Source organism: Sphaerodactylus townsendi, linkage group LG06, assembly GCF_021028975.2.
Source record: "Sphaerodactylus townsendi isolate TG3544 linkage group LG06, MPM_Stown_v2.3, whole genome shotgun sequence".
In the NCBI taxonomy this organism is placed as follows: domain Eukaryota; kingdom Metazoa; phylum Chordata; class Lepidosauria; order Squamata; family Sphaerodactylidae; genus Sphaerodactylus; species Sphaerodactylus townsendi.
In genome coordinates, this window is record NC_059430.1 from 2101329 (window position 1) to 2125403 (window position 24075).

The 24075-nt window shown below is 57.0% G+C and overlaps 2 protein-coding genes across 2 annotated transcripts in view; both read left to right on the forward strand.

Moving 5' to 3' along the window:
- Positions 1–19465, forward strand: part of PRRT4 (proline rich transmembrane protein 4) — a 44996-nt gene extending 25531 nt beyond the window's left edge. The window contains exons 3-5 of the mRNA XM_048500106.1: positions 206–304; positions 17581–18398; positions 18497–19465. Of these exons, the coding sequence (XP_048356063.1) occupies positions 206–304; positions 17581–18398; positions 18497–19330 (1751 nt within the window). The 3' untranslated portion in view covers positions 19331–19465. The remainder of the gene's footprint in view (positions 1–205; positions 305–17580; positions 18399–18496) is intronic.
- On the forward strand, positions 9576–11015 carry LOC125435929 (adenylate kinase 8-like). The gene has a single exon (XM_048502445.1). The coding sequence runs from the start codon at positions 9576–9578 to the stop codon at positions 11013–11015; it is 1440 nt and encodes a 479-aa protein (XP_048358402.1).
- Positions 19466–24075: the final 4610 nt, after the last annotated feature.

Sequence of the window (24075 nt, forward strand, 5' to 3'; positions counted from 1 at the left end):
GGGGGGCGGGGCTGGGGTGCCCTTTGCCAAGTGACCACATGGGTTGGCTGTGCTGCAGTGGTGCCCTCGAGGCCAGCCGTGCCACTGCCCAGAATGAGGTGGGCGTTCTGTGGGCACCCCGAGGACTGGCATCAGCCGGGGGGCCCTCAGCCCCGGGACGAAGCTCTGCATGGGCTGCTTCCAATCCTGCCTTTCTCCTGCCCAGGGCTCTTTGGATCCAAGCTGCCCGCAGTGACGGGGGAGCCGCCGGAGAGGAATGCCACCGGGGATGCCCCCTTGACCCCAGAGGGGGCCATGGAGCCAGGTGAGCAGGGATCTTGCCTGGAGGGATCTGGCCAGCCCTGCCCAGCAGGGTGGGTGGGGGAGTGGGTGGGGGCTATCCATCTTTCAGAGGAGCTGGCCCAGCGGGTCAGGCAGCAGCTGGGAATGTGGACAGACCAGGCTGACTGAGTGGTTGTGCAAGCTCTGTGTGTGTGTGTGTGGGGGGGAGGAGTTCCTGCCCTGTTGGCCTGATCTGTAGAATACTCCCAGTGTTCCAACACATCCCACACCACACTGCGCCAGGGGTGGCAGGAAGCGCCACTCACACTCCCCTCGGGGTGGGGGGTTGGGAGAGCATCTCCCGACTTTGCCCTGGCTCTGGCCAAAGCAGCAGCGGCCCCGTAGCTTCTGGAAACTTGCCAGGGAGGGGGATCCACTTGCTTTGGTGGCTGAGCCCAGAGTTAAAGGGTTGCCGGATGAGGGGTCCCTGCTCACCAAAGCTGTTGTCACCATCCGCCTCAGCAGCCATCTGTAGTTTTTGGGACACCCCTCCTGGGCTACCTTCCCCCTCCCCATCACGAAGTACAAGAATCTCACATCAGTTGACTTAAAGTTCCTAAGCAAGTGGCCATTTGGGGTAGGCCATCCCATAATTCTGGAAGATCTCCAGGCCCCGCCTGGAGGTTGGCAACCTCAGGCATGGACCACCCGTGGGCGCAAGGGCGGGGTTGGGCCTGGCTGGCCGTGGGGTGGGCAGCCAGAGCCCCCCCTCTTGCGTCCCTGAGTCCTGGGGCTGCATCTGAGCTCTTCCTGTGGTGCTGCCCCCCCTCCAGGGGTCCCTTGGGCAGCCTGGGCAGATAAAACCAGCCCTGGACTGTGTGTGGGGGGGGGGAGGTGGCAGCGTTCCTATTGCCATCTTGGGACTGTGAGGCTGAGGGGCACATTTTGGCTCCTTCGCCTCTCATGCGATGCAGGCCCACAGCTCAGGACACCAGCCCACGTTCCTTTCTTTAATTGGACTTATTAAAGCAGTGGTGGCGAACCTATGGCACGGGTGCCAGAGGCGGCACTCAGAGCCCGCTCTGTGGGCACGTGCAAACAGAGTGTGCCCCCCCCCCATCTAGGCTGGCCTGGGTCGCTGGGCTCGATTATTAGCATTAAACCTAAGACCTAGTTTTGGGGAAGCAGTGTAGGTAACCCTGTTCAGCGCTGTTAAACCCCACTGATTTTCATGCGAAGAACTAAAGTGCGATCCTTTACCTGGGAGTAAGCTCGGTTGCTGGTAATGTGGCTTGCTTCTGAGTAAACCCTCCTAGGGTCGTGATTCACCCATTGGAAGAGTTGCATGGTTGCTTCAAAGCAAAGCCACCGACTACCACCAAGCTTGCTCTTGAGTAACGCATGCCTCAGAGCCAACCGTTTTTTCTAAACTAAAACCTCAGTATTCAGGTTAAATTGCCGGGTTGGCACTTTGCGATAAATAAGTGGGTTTGGGGTTGCAATTTGGGCACTCGGTTTCAAAAAGGTTCGCTATCACTGTATTAAAGCATGGTCCAGAGGAGGGTGACGAAAAGGTCAAAGGTCTGGAATCCCGGCCTTACGAGGGGACACTGAGGGAGCTGGGTGAGTTTAGTCTGGAGAAGAGAAGAATGACATGAGAGCTACGCTTAAATATTTGAAGGGACGTTGTGTTGAAGAGGGAGCAAGCTGATTTTTGCTACTCCAGAGACTTGGACCAGGAGTAGTGGATTCAAGGTGTAGGAAAACAGATTCCACCTTAACCTTAGGAAGAACTTCGACAGGGGGATGCGCAGTCTCAGAGTGTGGTGGAGTCTCCTTCTTTGGAGGTTTTTAAGCAGAGGCTGGATGGGCAACGGTTAGGAATGCTTTGACTATGTGTTTCTGCCTGGCAGGAGGTTGGACTGGATGGCCTTTAGGGGTCTCTTCCCACTTTATGATTCTATCATTCATCTTGTGGAGTTCTTTAAAAAGTGGACATAGAGAACAGGGGTCTAATTTGACAACATATACTTGGGCTTCCAACAGGCTTTGGACAAGGTACCTCTCCAAAACGTCTGGAACAGGAGTAGGGAACCTGCGGCTCAAGAGCCGCATGCGGCTCTTCTGCCCTTGCACTTTGGCTCCACGAGCCGAGCCGCTGGCCCCATCTTTGCCCGCCCTGCAGGCAGCAGGGCGGGCACACCAACTGCCCACGGTTGGCTGGGCCACGCCACGGGCTTCCCCTCTCGCCCGCCCCATTGGAGTGGGGCAGGCGCTTTCCCGGCGGCCGGCAAGGCCGAGCCGCCGGCTTTATCCTTGCCCACCCTGCAGGCAGCAGGGCAGGCGCATCCATGCGCTTCTCAGAATGAGCGGAGTAAAAGGTTAAAAAAAAACCCTATATATATAGTGTTATCTTTATTTTAAATGTCAAAAATTATTTGTGGCTCCAAGTGTTTTCTTTTCCTGTGGAAAACGGGTCCAAATGGCTCTTTGTAAGGAATTCCATAGAAGCAGAAATAAAAGGCTTTTGGGAGTAAAAGTCCATTTATTAAGACATCTTAGAAAGCTCAAGTACACGCAGTGGCAGGAATGGCACTTCCCGCCAGAAGCACAGGTTATAACACCATTCACCCCCTCCCCCCCTTCCCTGCTTCCCATAGAACGGAGTCTTCATCTCCTCGCGAAAGATACAAAGTCTCCGCCCGATGCATCTATGGCCCATCCTTGCTTCCGGGCTGTGGGATGCACTCAAGGTTACTTCACCATCAACACCATTGAATCCTTTACACTCTGCCTCCCCTAAAGAAGACCCTTCCCCCAGGTTTATGTGGAAAGGCGGTGGAAAGCAGAAAATAAGGGTGGGGGCTTCAATATTTTTCCGGAATAAACCCATTGATTATACCCAGAGGAATATCCCACCCAAGAGACTAAATATTGCAAGCGCTTTGCGATTAAAGCGCAGAGTCCAGGATAAGCTGTCAATTTCGTAGTGCTTGTGGCCATCAATAATAGTCGGTGGGGAGGCCTCTCCGGCTGGTCGTGCCAGGCACTGTCGGAAGCGGGGAGCCTCCCTTGGAGCAAGCTGGAAATGGAAGACAGGATGGATGTTACTAAGAGAGTTAAGGCAAATCCTAAGCCGGGCAGTGACACTTCATTAATCACTTTAGTAATCTGAAAAGGTCCCACAAATCTCTTGCCAAGTTTGGAGATATTTATGCACGTCTCTGAGATTTTTTGTAGATAAATACACCCAGGAGCCCCTGCACGCAGAGAGGAAAACTCGGTAGCCGGTGTTTATCCGCTTTGCAGTTTTTTTGGGGAGTCCTTTGCTTGTTGTAAGGCATGGGTCTGGACCGACCTTCCACACCCTCGGCTAGGGATGAAATCCATTGTTGAAATCTCTGAGGGTCCCAAAGCTGCCGCGAGTAGTTGTGGCAGCTGGCCGGGGAAGGAGCGACCAGACACAATTTCAAAGGGGGTTTTTCTTTGTACTGCTATGAACCGCATTGTTGTAGGCGTACTCCGCAAACGGAATAAGCCCGCACCAATTGTCTTGGTGGTAGTTGGTGTAACAGCGTAAACACTGCTCTCGGGTTCTGTTTCGTTCTCTCCGTCATCGCCCGTCACTTTGAGCGTGGTAGGGGGGGAGAGGCTGACGGTCATGGCCCCCCCCAACAACCCCAAAAAGCGCTTCCAAGAACTTGGAGATGATGAATTGGGGGTCAGCGGGTCGGAGAGACCACCTTAACCGGGGCGGAAATGGAGACGGTAAACATGTTGAATAAACAGCCGCGGGCCAACTTAGGAGGCGAGGAGGGGATGGAAGCACATGGAATAAAATGGGGCTTAAGCTTAGAGAATAGAGTCTACCACCACCCATAAAAACCGTGTTTGCCATGACTTTCGGGCAGATCTGTAATAAAATCCATGGAGATGACTTCTCCCAAGGGCGGGAGGCCACCGGGAGAGGTTGCAATAGCCCATGGGGCTTTCCCGGGATGGTTTTGGCTTCTGCACAAAACCGAGCAGCCTTTAATGTAATGCCTCAATGTTCTTTGCGCATTATGCAGCGCCACCAAGAAGGCTGCCCGGCGGGCTAAATGCAGAGTTTTCAAAAAAGCCAAAAATGTCCAGCCCCGAGAGCGGGCATCGTGGGCAGAAGCTTCAAGGAACCTGCCTTAGCATGGAGGGGAGGCATCGTGACCAAGCATTTCCCTCCGCCAAAACTCCCATTCTCCAAACGCACTTGGTGGGAGTCACCTTCGGCCGCTTGGAGGCTGCGTGCAGCCCAGCCTCCTCCAGTTCCCACGCAGAGGAAAAGGAGAGACGAGACTGGGAATGGGGGTGGAGGGAGAAGTGGAGCCGTTTGAGATCCGGGTGACAGCCAACCCCAACTGGGAGGGGAAAGAACAGTGCGTGGAGATGTCTCTGCGTGAAGGCAGCTCCACCCCTCCCCGGGTAGGCCTAGCGATCAGCCAGTTTGTTGGTTTTTCCCAGGGAAAAAAATGGACTGTAAAAAGAGAAACTTGAGAAAAGAAATCATTACGAGAAGTTGTTTTGCGGACATCTTGAGGGGGGGTGGAAAGAGCTGCCAGGTTTTTATGATCCGACCAAACCTGAAAGAGGGTGCTTAGCCCCCTCCAGCCAGTGGCGCCTAAGTGGAGGAAGTGCTACTTTGATGGTCGCAGTCTCTTTGTCTCCCACAGTCCAGTTGGAGTTCGGCACCAGAGAATTTTTAGACAAATAAGCACTACGGAACCAGCCTACCATCTTTATTTTTTTCTGCAACAGGGCTGCCCCAAGTAAGCTTTTGTCCGGAGCGTGCATCCACGTGAACCACAAACGGAAGATCTGGGCTCAGAGGTGCTTTACAGGATAGGTTCGGTGAGTAAACGCCATGAATTTTAATAGTTGAAAGGTTGCTGTTTGACATTCCTCAGACCAGGAAAAGGGGGGGCCCCGGGCTTGGCTATGGACAGTGGATCTTTTACCCTTAGTCGCGTAAGAGGGTCTGTGAGAGGGAGAAGTCAGTTTCAGCGAATGGTGGGGTATAAAGTCCGCGATAGAAATTATGCATAAAACCAAAGAAACGACTGGAGTTCTTTGCGGTTGGTGGGAACTGGCGAAAGGCCATTTGGAGGGACTGGCGCTTCAATTTTAGCAGGATCTGCATTTTGCTTAAGCCCTCGGGTGAGATCCCGTAACCCAAATAGTCAATGGAGGTCTGATGGAAACAGCATTTGGAGAGTTTGGCAAAGAGAGAGTTGTCAAGGTGCAAAGCGTTTCAATACCTCTCGAACCAATATTTCATATGCTCTTTCTATGGTTTTGTGAGTAAAATTAAAGCGTCATCTAAGTATGCCAAACAACTCCCTATGTACAGTAAATCATGGAGAGAACTTCGTTGATAAAGGGCCAAAAAAGCTCCGGGGGCCCCCACTTAACCCGAATGGCATTATTAAGTATTCAAACTGTCCAAACTTTGTGTTAAACGCGAAGTCCAGGTGTTCATAGCCTTCAGCAATTCTGACTCTGTAGTAAGCTTCTCTCAAGTCCAATTTAGTAAAATAATCGTCCTTTAAGCCGAAAGTGCATCTAAAAGGTCCCTTGATCAAAAGCGCAAAAGGATATTTATTGGACAAAGGGAGACCGCATTGAGACCTCGATAATCTGTGCAAAGCAGTCAGAAAGACTCCATCTTTCTTTTTACAAAACAAAGCGGTGGAGCAAGCGTGTGTGTGTTTTGGTAGCCCGCCGCATTATGAACCCGCCGAAAGCAAGGTTCTTGTCCAGAAAGAGGCACGGGTTCCTTCTCCTCATTGGGACTCATCGCGGTAGATTCTACCTTTGGGTAGTTTGTGCCCCTGGTTGTATGACAATTTTACAGTCAGTGTCTCTGTGGGGTGGCAGCTGATACAGCATTCCCTGCTCCCTAAAGAAAAACTCTGGCTAGATCATGATATGCAGGTGGGATGCCAATAGAATCCGGGGAGCAAATCACTGAGGAAGCCAGGGAGGGTGTGTCAGGAGGCGTTGGGTTTTCTCCCCCAATTCAACTGTGTTCCACACTTGCCCAGGGAGGTGGTCAGTGGAATTCTAGGATCCGTTCTTTCCAAATGAACTTTGGTTCATGTAACAATAACCAAGAGCATTGCCCAAAACTATGGAGTGTTTGGCCACTGGCGCCAAAATAAAACTAATTTTTCTCCCCAATGGTGTCGCGCAACGGAGGAGAACCGGCTGTGTGTTTTGTATTAGGCCGGTCCTTACGCTTCCCGAGGGGCTGCCGTCCATTTGGAGTGAATATGGTATGGAAGCTTAGCCAGGGAATTAGGTCCCAGACCACTAGCTCCTCTGCCACCTGGGGCCGCATTAAGCAGTGGGGAGCAGCCTGAATCCCACAAGGGCCGCAGGCCTGTAATGCGAAGTGTGTTTAAGCGGGGTTGGCCAGAAATGCTTGAACAGTAATGGGGCGCTGCCTTCACTCACCGCGTCAGGAGTCGGGCCCATGTCCATGGGGCTGAAGAAAGGCAAACAGCTGCTTCTCCCTCCTCTGGAGTGCGCCTTCGGTAAACCGCTTTAGACGAGCCTGTGGGAGGCGGCCCTGACCTGCGTGTGGTGGTTTGGCAGGACGGAGTCGCAGCGGAGCTGGAAGCGGTTGGTTTTTTGTTTCTTGGGACAGTTGGCGGCTAGATGGACCTGGCCTCTCCGCAGTAAAAGACACAATCCCAGTGTGGCAGACGGCGCTCAGAGAATTGGTTTCGGTAGAAGGCTGGAAGCTTGACTTGGTGGACACAGTAGTGGTTTTGGTAGGCGGCCTCCTTGACGCAGCGTATTCCAAACGAGAGCGCCACTTGGGACCCCAAACTGGATCCAATCTGCAATAGTATCGCAGGAACCCGAATTAAAAACACCGCTTTCCACGTGGCTTGCCGTCCACAGCATCCGAGGAAGTATTCTCGCGATTTCATGCGTTCAGGAGCCACTCAGGAGGAAGTCGAGCAACCGCCGCTTACGAAATTCACGGGCAAATTCTGCAAACGGGCGGTTGCCTTGCTGGATGGTTTTTTGATGGTGCGGATAGCTTCATTCTCGGCGCCTGGATCTTGAAAGCGCGCTCTTAAGGCTTGGAGGAATGCTGGGCATCAAAGCGAGCGTCCTCATCCTGCAAATCCACAAGAGTCACCAACCACACGGCTGCTGCCCCAGCCAGGACTGAGCCGATGCCCCGTACTTTTTCGCGCACAGACGGGTATAAATCACCATAGGCTTCCAAGTGGGCATTGAGCTGCAAAATGAAAGCAGGGAAGTTTGGAAGCGGTTTCCATCAAAACGGGCTGGTATCGGGGGTTTATAGTAGCCCCGCTCAACGGCTCTTACTGCTGGGGAGGTGGTTGCGCGGGTTGAGCAGGTTGGGCAGGCAGCTGTTGCACAATGGGGGGCCGGAATCGGGGGGCGCTGGCGGTTACGCTAGTGGCAGGACCCAGGTACGCGGCCCCCCTGGCACCGGCATGATCAGTAAATACATAGACTCCAACTTGGGGCTTCCTGGTTCGCGGCCTCCTTAGTTTCCCTCTCCAACGCAGCCAGCTCCCCTCTCCTTGGCGAGTCATCGCATCCTGGTGCAGCATGCAAAGCAGCTTTTCTCGCTCCTGCTCCAATTTAGCCAGTTCGTCCGCTTTGCGCGGGCTTCAGTGAGCTCACTTTTGGCGCGGCGCGAGAGCCTGGAACGCTTTCGCGTTGCCGGGCAAATCCAGTCTGGAGTGTTCCAGGACTCTTTATCATGGACTGACAGATTCTGGGCATATTGTCGCTTGAGCGCCAGTTTTTTGGCACGGGTCCAACTCGAGCTGGACTTCTTTGCGCTGCTGTTTCCCGGTCCCTCTGCAGGTTTTTCGCGCTCTTTGCTGCAATCCGTGCCCGTTGCCTCCTCCCATAGCTGGCGCTCACGGTTCCATGCCGCTTGGGCATCTCGCAGTCGCCTCTACTTCCTCATCCCAGTCCTCTCTCGATGGGAGAGGAAAACCGGTCCGGCTGGGAATGCAGGCTTTCTTCGGACTCTTCGCTGCCTGGAAGCGAGGACATCGGAGGACAATCGTGAGCCGCCTGTGAGTCAATCGGTGGCTCTCCGAGGCACCTCCTGCGCGGTCGCTGGGTCTCGATTAGGGGGGGTCCGACAGCGGCACGGATACCCCTCCGCACCCAGGTTTAGTCCCGCAAGTCCTTTGGACGGGCCCCCAGTGCTGTGCCACCGGTGGTTCCCAAGCATCACCAAAAATACGAAGTCCAGGAATCAAGACCCAATGGATTCCTGGGTTTGCCGCATGAAAGGTGGTCAAGTCTGCCTCCTCCATGACAGGGTGGATCTGAGGTTCGTAACCCACACGATAACGGGTAGCGTGCGGATCCACAGGCGCTCGATCCATAGACAGCGCCTCTAAACGACTCCGCGGAAGTCCCCTATATCGCTGCCACGTCCCCTCGCTCCAACGGAGTAAAAGGAAGACTCGTGCTGATAATGCAGGACGGGGAAAAGAGCCACCAGCTTAGGCCCGCTCTCCCGCCGGTTCCTCCAGATCCAGAAGGGAAAGGTCGGAGGCCCTCTTTGGGGGCTACCGCACCTTCCGCAGTAACATTCAACCTCTCCATCGCAAGACAAGAGGTCCACTGCACAGGAATATAGATGAATTAGGATTCCTGCCACAATGTAAGGAATTCCATAGAAGCAGAAATAAAAGGCTTTTGGGAGTAAAAGTCCATTTATTAAGACATCTTAGAAAGCTCAAGTACACGCAGTGGCAGGAATGGCACTTCCCGCCAGAAGCACAGGTTATAACACCATTCACCCCATCCCCCCTTCCTGCTTCCCATGGGAACGGAGTCTTCATCTCCCGCGCAAAGATAAAGTCTCCGCCGATGCATCTGGCCCATCGCCCGGGCTGTGGGATGCACTCAAGGTTACTTCACCATCAACACCATTGAATCCTTTACACTCTTTGAGTGTTAAAGGTTCCCTACCCCTGGTCTGGAATGTGCTGGGCACGCAGGGGTCAGAGGAGTGTGGGCAGAATCTGGGAGCAGAGTTGCTCACAATACAGCCTGGCGTTGCAGGGGTCTTGAACACCCCTCTTGAGGGTTTACCACCCCCTGGTCGGAGGCGAGTGCTGTGGATGATGCAAGTGGCAGGGTGCGCATAGGTGCATTGATTCCACGCGCTGCTTCCGAGGACTGTGACATCAGCACGCGCTGCTCAGAAACCTCGGAATGCGAGTCCAGCTTCAGAATCTGCCTCAGGCCGGCAGGAGCAGGGAGGGATGGACGCCACGGGCAAGCCCCACCGGATCCCTGCGGAGATGGCACTCTACGCCGAGAAGCACCGGGTCTTCGAACTCATGCAGACCCTCCTGGAAGCCCTCCTCATCTACCGCCCGGCGGATCCCGTCGAATTCATGATCGAGCACCTGCTGAAGGACAATGACGAGGTGCCCAGGGTCTTCGTGGTGGGGCCCCCCGCCTCTGGCAAGACCACCATCGCCCGCTGGATCTGCAAGCATCTGAGGGCATCCTACCTTTGCCCGCAGGACCTCGCGCGTCAGAGGACACTCGGAAAGTCCAAGGAGGCCCTCTCCTACCTGGCCCAGCAGGAGCCGATCCCCGTTGAGCTGTGGGCCTCCCTTCTGGGGGAGCGCTTGTCTGCCGAGGACTGCGTGAATCTGGGCTGGGTGCTGGACGGGTTTCCTGAGACGAGGGACCAGGCGCTGCAGCTGCAGACCAAGGGCATCCTCCCCCGGCACGTCATCGTGCTCTACGCGCCGGACACCGTCCTGATCGAGAGGAACCTGGGAAAACGGGTGGACCCCTACACGCAGGAAGTCTACCACGCCACGTTCGACTGGCCGATCGACTTCATGGTGCAGAGGCGCCTGAAGGTCCCGGAAGGCATCTCGGAGCAAGCCACGGCCAGCCGCCTTCTGGAGAGCCATCGCAACATCCCCGCCATCGTCCAGACTTACCAGTGGAACCACAAGGCCATCAACGCCGACCAGCCCTGCGTGGACGTCTTCGCCCAGGCCCTCAATTTCGTGCTAAGCCGCCCGGAGTCCAACGCGCCCTTCACACCCCGCGTCCTCCTCCTGGGTCCCCGGGGCAGCGGCAAGAGCTTGCAGGCCGCTCTGCTGGCGCAGAAATATGGGCTGGTGGACCTCTGCTTGAGGGAGCTGCTGCACGAGAAGGTGGCCGCCAAGACATCCGTGGGCGACCTCATCAAGCCCTTCTTTGACAGCGGCTACCCCGTGAATGACAACATCGTCCTGCGGGTGCTGAAGGACCGGCTGAGCGAGCAGGACTGCCTGGCCCATGGCTGGGTGCTCCACGGCTTCCCCCGCGACGTGGACCAGGCCAGCCTCATGATGCACACCGGCTTCGTGCCCAACCGGGTGTTCTTCCTCAACTTGCCCACCGAGGTGGCCCTGCAGCGCCTCTGCCAGCGGGCCACGGACCCGATCTCGGGCGAGAGGTACCACAGCATCTTCAAGCCGCCCACCGAGGCGGAGGTGAACCAGCGCTTGCTCCAGAACCCCAAGGACCAGGCTGGCCGGGTGGAGGTGAAGGTGGATCTGTACCACCAGCAGGTGACGGAGCTGGAGGACTTCTACGAGGACGGCATCCTCCTCAACGCCGACCAGGATCCTTACACCATCTTTGAGCACATCGAGAGCTGCTTGATGAAGCCCTTGCCCATCGCTGGGCAGTGAGCCTCGGGGGGGACTGAGCGGCAGCCCCGACCGGTGCGCAAAGGGGAGGAGGGGGGAGTGAGAGAGGGAGAGGGCAGGCCTATCTGTACAGCTTAGAGAATAAAGAGTTTGGCTCCCGCGCAGGGTCCGTTGTTGCCTTCGTTCACTTGGGGCCGACACTCTCCGACTAGGGTCCTGCACGAACTGCTTCCGAAAGGCGTCCCGGGTTTGCCAGGGGGGAGTCCTGCTATTGCCCCACTGAAGAGCCCGGCCTCCTCCCCCCAGCACTTAACTCTCCTGTCCTGGGGGCAATTGGTGTATGCCCCCCCCCTCGAGCCCAGAGGGCGTGGCTGTTTCTTCCCAGGCTGACTCCTGGCTCCAGGGAAGGGGGGCTCACTCTTGCCTGCGCCCCTCTGCAGCCCACCCTCCCTAGCAGTGAAAAGGCAGAGCGCCCGTCAGGCCCCCGTGCCGTGCCAGTCGTGTTGGATCAGCCCTCTGCGGTCCATCTATTTCAGTGATGGCGAACCTTTTTGAGACCGAGTGCCCAAATTGCAACCCAAACCCCGATTATTTATCGCAAAGTGCCAACCCGGCAATTTAACCTGAATGCTGAGGTTTCAGTTTAGAAAAAACTGGTTGGCTCCCTCTTCCTCCGCCCCACCTGCTCGTGCAGGGGCCAGCCTGCTCTAGCCACCAGCAAGTCCCACGCACACCGCTCTGTGCCTCTCTAGCATCTCTGCCTCCTCTGCGCCCGCCCCTCGGGCAGCAGCCACCCGGAGCACAGGCACCAGGCCCGCCAGCCGAGTCCTCCCTGCTCACCGTGGTGTGCGCATGTTGTACTCAGTGGCCCAGGCCAGCCTACATGTGGGGGGGGGGCGATTTTCCACCCCCCCACATGATGAACTCTGTGCGCGCGTGCCCACAGAGAGGGCTTCGAGTGCCACCTCTGGCACCCGTGCCATAGGTTCGCCATCACTGATCTATTTCAACATCCTCTTTCACGCGGAGACCATCCGAATGCCCCAGAGGGCTCCCGAGCAGGGCCCAGAGGCCACGGCTCAGAGAACGGCTGCCTCCAAACATGGAGGTTCCACTGATTCACAGAGTGGCTGTTATGGGTTTTCTGAGCTGTCTGGTACCAGACCACAGCCACACCACCCGGAAAACCCGCAACAGACCACTGTCCCATTGCGTTGTGGACTTTGCAGTTTTAAGGCTGTGTAGCAACTTTTGATGCTTTCTGCTCTTGAAACGAAGCAGGCTTGTCACCAAAGAGTTAAAACGGAGCGAGCGCCCAAGGCAGCTTTAGCTCAAAACCCACGAACAGGTGAGAAATCTGCAGCCTCCCAGCAGTGGCCAGAGATGTTCTAGGGCTGGCTTCCTTAAATTGCCATCTCTGGGTCAACCAATCCCCGGATATTTGTGGGTGGAGCCTAGGGAGGATAGTGGGAGGGGCCTCAGCAAGGCCTGATGCCGTGAAGCCCATTCTCCAAAGCGGCTGTTTTTTTTTTCTCCAAGAAATCTGAGCTCCGTTGTTTGGAGAACCAGGTGTGATTCCAGGAGCTCTTCGTCTCCAGCCACGGGGAGGCGTTTCCTTTCCCTCCCACCCCTTGGCGTGTGGCTGGATGTTCAAAGGCAGGGGAAGGCAGGCATGGTCCTCACGTCCTGGCCTTGGGTGGCACGCTGCAGCTCAGCCTCTCCAGTGGGCACAAGGGGCGGGCCTTTCCAGCAGCTACCCCAGCTTTGGAGCAGCCCCCCCCTTTCCACCTGGTGCCATCACTGAATATGCTCCAGCATCAGGCTGAGTCTTTTCGAAAGAGATTCTGCTAGGTGGTGTTTTGTTCCTGTGGTTCCTGCTTGCCTTGGCTGTTGCTGGGGATGTAGATGGTTTAGAGCAGTGATGGCGAACCTTTTCGCGACTGAGTGCCCAAATTGCAACCCAAAACCCACTTATTTATCACAAAGTGCCAACCCGGCAATTTAACCTGAATACTGAGGTTTTAGTTTAGAAAAAACGGTTGGCTCCGAGGCGGGCGTTACTCAGGAGTAAGCTTGGTAGTAGTCGTTAGCTTTGCTTTGAAGCAACCGTGCAACTCTTCGAACGGGTGAATCACGACCCTAGGAGGGTTTACTCAGAAGCAAGCCCCATTGCCAGCAACCGAGCTCACTCCCAGGTAAAGATCGTGCTTTAGTTCTTCGCATGAAAATCAGTGGGGTTTAACAGCGCTGAACAAGGTTACCTACACTGCTTCCCCGAAACTAGGTCTTAGGTTTAATAATCAAGCCCAGTGGCCCAGGCCAGCCTAGATGTGGGGGGGGGGCGATTCCCCCCACATGACGAACTCTGTTTGCGCATGGCCACAGAGAGGCCTCTGAGTGCCACCTCTGGCACCTGTGCCATAGGTTCGCCACCACTGGTTTAGAGGCTTCGGTTGTTTCCTGGATTGATTTCCTGGGAGTGGGCATCTTTTGTTTTGCTTCCTTGCGCAGCGAACTGCCAGGCACATTGGCCTGACGCGGGGTGGCTTACGAAGCCGTAATCTGCGGCCCAGCCGAGTGGGAAGCCCCTCGCCAGAAGGCTCCTTAGAGGGGAGGCTGAAGGCATGCATGGGGGCGGGCCACAGACCACGTCAAGGAAGGAAGGCAGAAATATGTGAACGGGCCAGAGGCGGAGGGGAGTTTTGGCAGAGAAGGCCGGAGGCAGAGATGTAAGGGAGCGTGAGCACGATGGTTGTTCCTGCATTGCAGGGGGTTGGACTGGATGGCCCTTGGGGGTCTCTTCCAGCTCTAGGATTCTGTGTAAAATAGCGCTCAGCAGTCAAATATTTTCGGGGTTCACTTTTACATGGGAAAGCTCCAAATTCAGCCAGGGGGAGGGGGAGGGCTGGCTTCCCCCTCCTCCACTTTCTAACCCACTTTCGTTCTGCCCGTTCGGCTTCCCAGTCGGTAGCTTCTGGGTTTCATTGATTTCATGGGAAGGGGATTCTGCACTCCGTGATTCCAGCCAATCAGCTGTCACACAGCCAACAAACTCAAGCTATGTCACCTACCCAATCGGATTCAGTCGCACGAAGGTCCCCCCAGCTTCTACAAGGGGTGGGAGAGAGCGGGGCTGCATCGCTGTTGCCGGGGCCACCAGACTGAGGCTCCCTGCCTGGCTCTGCTGCACTCCGGGTGAAGACCTTGGACCCCCGTTTGAGTCTCTATGCGTGAAGCTTAAACGTGTGGCTGGGGCAGTCCTCAGGGGCCAATGGCTCATAAAGGGGGGGCACCGGTGATCAGTCCCGGCTGTTCCTGGCAGTGGGAACACCGAAGCGAGCCGCCCCTCCTCCCGCCTGAGTTGCTGCCAGCTCAGCTCACTTTCTGCTCTCCAGTGTTGAGCGGGGAGTCAGTTTTTTGGACAGTCTGGGTTCTTTTGGTTGGTTTTGCCAGTTGTCTAATCCTGATCATTGGTTTTATTTTTGCATATTCAAAGAATACTTTTACAGCGCAATGCTCAGCATTTCACGTCTGCCTGCCTGTCCTCACACAGCTGGAGGGGGGGGGGTCCTAACTCCCTCCTGCCTTCAACAGACCGGAAACAAAATATCCCCACTACAACTGTGGCACAGCTGGGCAGAGCACAGCAGCTGGCTGGGAGGGAGGGGGCAGGTAAACAGAGCAGAGGCTCCACTAACAGGTGTGAGCAGCTGTCAATCTGACAGGCCTGTGATTCACTCAGTGACAGACTCTGGATTCCATCAATCAAAAGTCTTTGTTGGAATGAACACTGAACCCCTGGTTTTTGCAAAGCCGGTTCTGACCCCCAACTGCCCACGGCTTAATTGCCTCTGCTGCCCACTCCCTCCTCTGCCCCCAACGACGTAAAGTACAAGCGGGGGAAAAAGAGGAAAGCAAAAGTTCTTTCCCAAGGTCTAGGGAAAGATAGGGAGCCACCTGGCCACCCCCCTCCCTTTGCGGAGAAGGACAGAGATGCCGCTGTTATCTACCATTGCAAGCACAGCAAGCAAGAAAGAAGAGGCGGATGGAGAGATTCAGTAACCCACAGGGGCCCCAGACATTAAGTACACTCCGACAGTGGGGTTCACCTGACAACAGGTGCTGCAGCCCAATCCAAAAGCCCAAGGCCAGGTCTACATTTTTTTAAGTGTATTTATTTCAATATCATTAAAACATTACAATTACAAAATTTCGTTTTTGATACATAAATACCTTAATTAATCCAGTATATTTCTAAAAATTTTAAGTATCTAATACAGATAATTTTCTCTCTCTGCTTGACTTCCCGTTTGGATTTAGTAACTTAATACTACTGTCAAAATTGACCTTATTTGGCTAACCTCCCTTCAAGCCCAGATGTGAAAAACAAAAGGGAAAACAATGATTTGAGTCTTCTAGTTTTTCTTTTCCCGTCTTTACCTTCTCCTTGTCTCTTACCTTTTATCTATCTTTATTTATTCCGTTTATCCAAATGATATCATTCGAGATTAGGAGATTTAAGTTCTCATTTCCTCACCGTTTTCTCATCGATACACTATCCACCTGGGATGTCTACATTTTTTGAAGGGGGGCAAAAGTACGAAATGGTGCCTCTGTGTGTGTGTGTGTGTGTGTGTGTTTGAGAGGGAGGGAGGGAGGGAGGGAGGGAGTGTGTCAGTCATGACTGTTGAGGCAGCCTGAGGGGGGCGTGTCTGCTCAGCTTTCTAGCCCAACAGATAGACAAAGAACGAGGCAGAATTATAGTGACCCATCAGGAGAGTTCCTGCTCGGCACGCAGAAGGCCCCAGGTTTGAGCCCCGGCTTCTCCCATTAAAAGACCTGGCAGTGGCTGATATGAACGGAGCAGCAGTGGCGTAGGAGGTTAAGAGCTCATGTATCTAATCTGGAGGAACCGGGTTTGATTCCCAGCTCTGCCACCTGAGCTGTGGAGGCTTATCTGGGGAATTCAGATTAGCCTGTGCACTCCCACACACGCCAGCTGGGTGACCTTGGGCTAGTCACAGTTCTTCGGAGCTCTCAGCCCCACCCATCTCACAGGGTGTTTGTTGTGAGGGGCGAAGGGCAGGGAGATTGTCAGCCCCTTTGAGTCTCCTGCAGGAGAGAAAGGGGGGATATAAATCCAAACTCTTCTTCTTCATCATCTGAAAAGCCGCAGCCGGTCGGAGTAGACAAGGCTTGCTGAAGAGACCCTCAGACCGTCTGACTCCGCAGGTGGCAGCTTCAGTTTCACTTCAGACACCCACCCGATTGCACAGGCCCCTAAGAAACACCAGAGCAGCTTGTCTAGGGGGTTCCAGATGTGGCGCCAGCCCAAGAATCCGGTGGTTTATTGTCAAAGGCTTTCATAGCCAGACTCAACTGGTTCTGGTGGGTTTTCCAGGCTGTGTGGCCGTGGTCTGGTGGATCTTGTTCCTAACGCTCCACCTGCATCTGTGGCTGGCATCTTCAGAGGTGTATCACAGAGGGAAGTGTGTTTCACACTGTGTCCATAGATGCAGGCGGAACATTAGGAACAAGATCCACCAGACCACGGTCACACAGCCTGGAAAGCGCATCATAGCCAACACAGACTTAGTTTGGGAGCACCCCTTAGCTCTGCCAAAGGAGACCCCCGAGTGCCCGCGTAGCCTCCCAACCATCAGGATCAGCCCAGGCTAATTCCATGAGGGAGGTGGAAAGGCTGGTGCCCCCTTGAGCCCTCCTTTAGCCAGATGAAGAATGCAGTGATACAGCAAAGCTTGCCCTTCTGGAAAGGTGGGTCTCTGTACCTCCTTCCTGTGCCTTCAGGCTGAAGCACTTCAAAGGATGGTGCTGAACTCAGAGACCCAAGGAAGTCTTTAGTGCCTTGTCAGCTGTCAGAAGGAGCAGCCAGCTGGGAGAATCAAGTGCCCCCTTCCTAAATGCAAGCAAAGGGAAACAGAGGAGACTCTTGTGGGCCGGAAGAGCTGCATCCTGCCTCGCACAATGCACTGCCTGGGGCTGTTTGCACAGCATCACCCGGGAGCCAGGAATCCAGGCCAATCCCAGGCGGACTTTTGCATACACGACAGGGCAGTGGGGACTAGGGGTCACCCCTCCTGGCTGGCTCAGCAAGGGATGGGCTGCTCACTCCTGGGGAAGAAGAGCGCCCACAGATGCCCCAGGGAGCCCCACAAACTGGGCAGGGAGGCAACCATTTTCTCCTGTTGTCTACCTCCCCCAAAGTTCAGATATGCTGCCTCTGAACATGGAGGTTCCGTGGATAGCTCTTATGGCTAACAGATGCAAGGCTTCACCTGCCCACCGCTAAACCCCACCCCACCCCGCAGTCCATGAGCCTGAGTTCTGGGCTTCTGCTGCAGCATAGTGCGGGGGGGGGGGGGGAGGGAGCCAAGCCCCCCTGGCGCTGCCCCGTTCAGGTTGCATGCAGGAGTCTTTGTCTGACGCTGAATCGGACCGGCAGCGACTGTCTCCGGGGTCTCGGGCCTCTAAGGAGGGGGGGGGGAAACGGGGGACACCAGAGACAAGGCAGGGGGCGCCCCCCGAGTTCCCCCGCCGGCTAACGACCCCCTCCTCTCCTCCCCCCTCCCGTCTTGTCTCCCTGCAGGCGCGGAGTCGCGGAGCTCGCCGGCTGCCTCGCCGGGCAGCGGGGGCGCCTTCGTGGCCCTGCCCGGCTGCCCGCCCGACGGCGCGGAGGAGTGCGGCGCGGAGGGGCCGTCGTGGGGGCTGCTGGCGCCGGGGCTGGCGCTGTGCGGGGCGCTGCCGGGGCCGGCGGAGTGGCGGGGCGCGCTGGCGGCGGGGGGGCCGGCCTGGCAGGCCCCCCTCTACGGGACCGGCGCCCTCTTCGCCCTGCTGGCCGCGCTGGCGCTCCTGGGCCTGGCCGCCGCGCCCTGCCGCCGCCCCCCCCCGCCCCCCTGCCTGGTGGCGCCGCTGCAGCTGCTTCTGGCCGGGGCGGGAGGGGCGCGGGCCGCGCTGCTGCTGGGCCAGGCGGCGGGCTGGGCCGCCCTCCTCCCCGCGCCGGCCGCCCGCCTGCTGCACGAGCTGCCGCTGCCCTGCCTGGCCTGGGCGCTGGGTCTGGGCGCCCTCCTGCTGCGGCGGCCCCCGGCCAAGCGGCCCCCGACGCCGCCCCTGCCGCGCCCGCCCGCCGCCGCCTGCCTGTTGGCCCTGCCGCTGCTGCTGCTCCACTTCGCCCTGGCCGCCGCCGCCGCCACCCTGGCCGCCGCCCCCCCGCGCCCGGCCCCCGCCCCCGCCCCCGCCCTGCTGCTGGCCGCCCGCGGGCTCTTCGCGCTGCTGGCCGCCCTCCTCTCGGCCGCGCTGCTGGCCCTCAGCTGCCCGCGCCTGCCGCGCCGCCCCACCGCCCTGCCCGACGGCGACGCCAGCCCCCGCCGCGGGAGCCGCACCGCCCTGCTCCCGCCGCCCCTGCTGGCCTGCGCCTGCTGCCGGCCTGCACGCTGCTACGTTGCCGCACGCCCTGGGGCCACGGCGCCTTTCGCCCCCCCGCGCCCTGGGGCCCTGGGCTCCAGGGCCTCCTGCAGCTGGCCGCCCTGCTCTGCGAGGCCGGCGTGGGGCTGCCGCTCGCCCTGCTGGCCCTCCGGCCCCTCTGCTGCTGCCGCTGCTGCTGCTGCGCCTCCCCGGGCCGCGGCGCGACCGCCAAGCCCCCCACCCCTCCCGGCGGCCTCCCGCGGGGCCTGGCGCAGTGCGAGAAGCTGCTCCCCGACGGCCTGGCCCTGGACCCGCTGCCGGCCGTGCTCAGCATCAGCCTGGACGCCGCCTCCGACCCCACGGCCGACTTCCGCCCGCCCTCGCCCATCGACCTGCGGCGCAGCATCGACGAGGCGCTGTGCAGCGAGGGGCTCCTGCCCGGGGGCAGCGGCGGGGGCGGCCTGCCCGGACCCCTCTCTGCCTGCGGCGCTCTGGCGCGGCCCTCCGACGGCCCCCTCTTCCGCACCGCCTCCTGCCTGGCGCTGGGGGCGGCCGAGCCGCACGAGGCCCTCCGTCCCGAGTCGCCGGGCCCGTGGCGGGGCGGCAGCAGCAGCAGCGACGGCGCCGGCTCTCCCGGCCAGCGCTCCACAGACGCCTCCTCGCTGGCGCTCTCCGCGAGCCCCGCCGGCAGCGCCTGCCCGCTCCCGGAGGCCCTCGACGGCAGCCCCCCGCCGCACTCGCCGCCGCCACCTGGCCGCCAGTGCTGGGCGCGCGCCCCCGCCTCACAGGAGTCGCTGCTGGCCTCGGCGGGGGCGCGCGGGGCCTCGGCCGCCCAGCTGCAGGCCGAGTTCCTCGACGTGTGCCGCCAGATCGGCACGTGCTTCCGCCCGGCCAGCGACAATCGTAGACTTGCCCAGCGGCGGGAGAGGGGCTAGCTGCTTTCGCCCCGCAAAGCGCAGCGGAGTCTGTGGTGAAGGGGGGGGGGGGTGTCTTGCCCTGTTTGTCGTGCCCCCGCCCCAAAGGCAGAGCCACTGCCGTGAACCCAGGACCCTCGCCTTCCGCAGCCCTCGCCCGGCTGAGGGGTCTGAACGAGGCCCCTCGCCCCCACCGACCCTTGCTCGCCCTCCGCCCCCAAACCGGTGCCCCCTTGATCGACAGCAGAAGGAGCGCTTTTCCTGGTCCCGTCTCGTGGCGCGAACTGCAGAAGAGGCCAGCCCGGAGGCCGAGCCGGGCGCAGAGTTTTAACCCTTAAATTATCAATAAAAGGATTTTTATGTATTGGGCTGTCTGTCTGGGTCGCTCTCTCGCCCGCAGGGCTGGTTTGGGGCAGCTGCACAGACAAGAAAGGAGGGGGAAGGAAGCAAGGCCCACCCTCCCCCACAGGGCATCTGGTGGCGCCACAGACCCTGCTCGGGCGATATAGCAGACCCCCGTCCACAGGACAAGCTGTGGGGATCTCGAGGGCCCCCCCCCCACGAGGCCTCCTTTGACAGTGGGACGTCCTTTTCACCCTCCCTCCAGCACACAACAGCAGGACTTCCGCTGTGGGGGGCGATGGCTTAAGTGTCCATGGACCAGGGATCACGTGGGAGACCCAGATTCAAATCCCCACCACTCCGCCATTAAAGCTCCCTGAGTGACCTGGGCCAGCAGCGCCCTTGTCAGCCTACCTCACAGGGCTGTGTGAGGCTAACCTGGTGGAGAGGAGACAGATGTTAGTCGCGTTGGGTCCCCGTTTTGAAGAAGGGCGGGCGGGTATGAATACCGAGGTAGTAGCACAGGTGTCAAACTCTGCGGTTCCCTCCAGATGTTCATGAACTGCATACTCCCATCAGCTCCCTGTTAGTATAGCCAATGCTCATGTTGGAGAAGGCCGACTGGGGTATGGAAATTGTAGTTCATGAACATCTGGAGGGCCGCGAGTTTGACACCCTTGGAGTAAGGGGATGCTCTGCACAGCAGGGGGGGGGGAGGCATTCGCTGTAAAATAGCCCAAGGCAAAAAATGAGAATGGAGGCAGCGCCCCCTGCTGGGCGCCGCCGAGGAAAGCATTTGGGGGGGGGGGGGAGATGAAGACTCCATCCTCCATCGAACCTTCTTGGCCAGAAAGCAGCTTCTGTTGGGAACAGGAAAGGGGCTTCGGGGGGCCTGGTCACCCAGCCCTGCAGCGTCTGCCGTCGGAGATGCAGAGCTTGAAAGATGAGGGCACAGCAGCGTTTGGCCCGGACAGCTCTGAAGCCCTGGGCTGGCTCCGTCCCCTCCCCAGCGTCCTGGCCCCAATCTTGACACCTTTGACAACCGACCCTGCAAGGCTAGGAGAATACGGGAGGGGGTCCTCCACCCCTCTCCCGCACGTGCAGCCCAAACCGTTTGAGGCTCCACCTCCACCCCGCCAGGATGCTGTCACTGAAGTCGTGTTGGGGGGCTCTCTCCCCCCTGCAGCTGTTCCACCTGAGTCGCTTAATGAAGGGAACCTGGGCCCTAATCAGAGGCAGCCAAGGCAGCAGAGAGCGGCTTCGCTCTGCGAGGAGACCTGAGGCCAGGTGGAGAAGGAGGAGCTGGCGAGTAAGATGCAGTTCGCCCCTAGATGGGTGAGATGGACCGAAATTAGAAAGTCCACAGGACCAGAAGGCTCTTCAGTCACTTGGAAGTGAAATGCTGGCTGAACGAAGGAGTCCGGGTCACACAGCAAAGGTCACGCCAATTTTTAAAGGGGTCCAGCAGGAATCCGGGAAATGAGAGGCCAATAGTAGAAGATGTTACTAATCTCAGGCCAATTTGCATAGCTCATTAGATGTCTTGTGCTGTTTTGCACCTTACAACCAGTGGTGGGATTCAGCCGGTTCGCACTCACTCTCGTACGAAACATGCCTATTTGTCCTTGCTTTTATAATCTTATATTCGTAGGAACCTATCTTACCGATACCAGGTTGGTCATGAAGCTTCTTCCAGCATGTTAGCCAATTGGCGGTGTGCATGCTGGAAGGGGCTGGATGGGAATTGGTGTCTGCGAACATCCAGAGTGCCATAGGTTCACCAAAATCTCACCGTCCTACCTAATGTCTCAATCCACAGATAGTAACATTTCAAAAAGAGATTGGCCATGCTGGCAGGGGCTGATGGGAATTGTAGTCCATGAACATCTGGAGTGCCACAGGTTCGCCACCACTGTCCTATATCGTCTGCCAGATAGTAACATTTCAAAAAGAGATTGGCCATGCTGGCAGGGGCTGATGGGAATTGTAGTCCATGAACATCTGGAGTGCCCTAGGTTCGCCACCACTGTCCTATATCGTCTGCCAGATAGTAACATTTCAAAAAGAGATTGGCCATGCTGGCAGGGGCTGATGGGAATTGTAGTCCATGAACATCTGGAGTGCCACAGGTTCGCCACCACTGTCCTATATCGTCTGCCAGATGGTAACATTTCAAAAAGAGAGTATGCCGGATGAGACGGGTCCTTCAGGAATATTCCCTGAACTTTCATTTAAAAGGCAGGCAGGAATTCATAGAAGGTGTAAACTCCACGCCTGGAGTCCTCATTTGAGTGGGGGCAGCCCGGTGGCTTAAGAGGCAATAAACCAAAGAATTTGCACACGGAGGAACACAGCCTGCCCAGGGCCAATTCTCCTGGCTGCTGCTGCAGCAAAGGAATTCCTGCCTCACCACCAGTGGTGGGATCCAAAAATGTTAATAACAGGTTCCGACGGTGGTGGGATTCAAACAGTGGCGCCGCCGCACACGCGCCCCTCCAGTCCCTATTGGGCAGGGAGGTTGCTTTAGTAACCCCTTCTTGGCACTCAGGAAAAATTAGTAACCACTTCTAGAGAAGTGGTGAGAACTGGTTGGATCCCACCTCTGCTCACCACCCCTTGGGAGTTGACAGGCCTGGGGATACGGACATAAGAACATAAGAACACAAGAACTAGCCTGCTGGATCAGACCAGAGTCCATCTAGTCCAGCATTCTGCTACTTGCAGTGGCCCACCAGGTACCTTTGGGAGCTCACATGCAGGGTGTGAAAGCAAGGGCCTTCTGCTGCTGCTGCTGCTGCCAAGCACCTGGTCTGCTAAGGCATTTGCAATCTGAGATCAAGGAGGATCAAGATTGGGAGCCATAGATCAACTTCTCCTCCATAAATCTGTCCAAGCCCTTTTTAAAGCTATCCAGGTTAGTGGCCATCACCACCTCCTGTGGCAGCATATTCCAAACACCAATCACAACTCAGCATTTGTCATATACTGAACTCCCCCACAAAGGCTTTTAATAAGGTCCTTCAGCAGAGATTCCTGAGTAAGCTGAGCAGTTGTGGGACACGAGAATAGGTCCCCTCGTGGATTAGAAAAGGGGTCACTTGGCAAGAAGCCAAGAGTCTGAATGAGTGGCCAATTCCTGTAACTGAAGACAAGGATCAGGGCTATTTAGTTTCTTCTTCAGCCAGAGTCCAGCCTGGGGGTGAGAAGGGCTGTGGCGGTGTGGCCAAATTTCCAGATGATGACAGATAATTCAGAATAGTGACAATCAAGACCCCACTGTAGTCAGGAACAAGACATCCAGACTGCCCATCTACATGCTGTTCAACAGTGGGATATGATTGAAGTCTATACAATTATGCCTGGGGTAGAAAATGTTGACAGAGAGAAATTTTTCTCTCTTTCTCACAATACTAGAACCAGGGGGCATCCATTGAAAATGCTGGGGGGAAGATTTAGGACTAATAAAAGGAAACACTTCTTCACGCAACGTGTGATTGGTGTTTGGAATATGCTGCCACAGGAGGGGGTGATGGCCACTCACCTGGATAGCTTAAAAGAGGGCTTGGACAGATTTATGGAGGAGAAGTCGATCTATGGCTACCAATCTTGATGCTCCTTGATCTCAGATTGCAAATGCCTGAGCAGACCAGGTGCTTAGGAGCAGCAGCAGCAGAAGGCCCTTGCTTTCACCTCCTGCACGTGAGCTCCCAAAGGCACCTGGTGGGTCACTGCAAGTAGCAGAGTGCTGGACTAGATGGACTCTGGTCTGATCCAGCTGGCTCCTTCTTATATTTTTATGAATGCACTGCCTCGGGGAGTGGTGGAGTCTCCTTCTTGGGAGGTTTTTAAACAGAGGCTGGATGAACGTGTGTCAAAAGTGCTTTGATTGTGTCTTCCTGCGTGGCAGCAGGTTGGACTGGATGGTTCTATGCTCTGTTTTCGGCAATAACCCTGTAAAGCGGGAAGGAGGTTCAAAAACACACCCCTCCCAAACAAGAAGAGGGGGCATGGCTATGCTTGGCCGGGGGGGGGACGGGGGACAAGGACACATGAACCACAACATCAGCCCAGCTAGGCTGGTTTTGCCTACTCAGTCTGGCAACAGCTCTCCAGGGACTTGGGCAGAGAGACTCTCGCCCATCACCTGCTACCTGGTTTTTTAAAACTGGAGTTGTCAGGGCTGGGGGCAGGACCTCCCTCAGCATACCGAAAAGAGATTCCCCCACTGACCGAGGGCCCGTCCTCAGCTGCAGCAGGCAGAGTCCTGGGCCAACGCTCCTCAGGAGTTTTCAGAATAGTTAGGAGGAAAAGGGAGAGGGGTGTGTGCATGGCAAAGGCCCTTTTGTCACGGCACCGCCCAAAGCCAAAGTGCAGAGATCACCTGAAGAGGGCAGGAGGGAGCTGCTATTCCAGTGCCCAGAAGA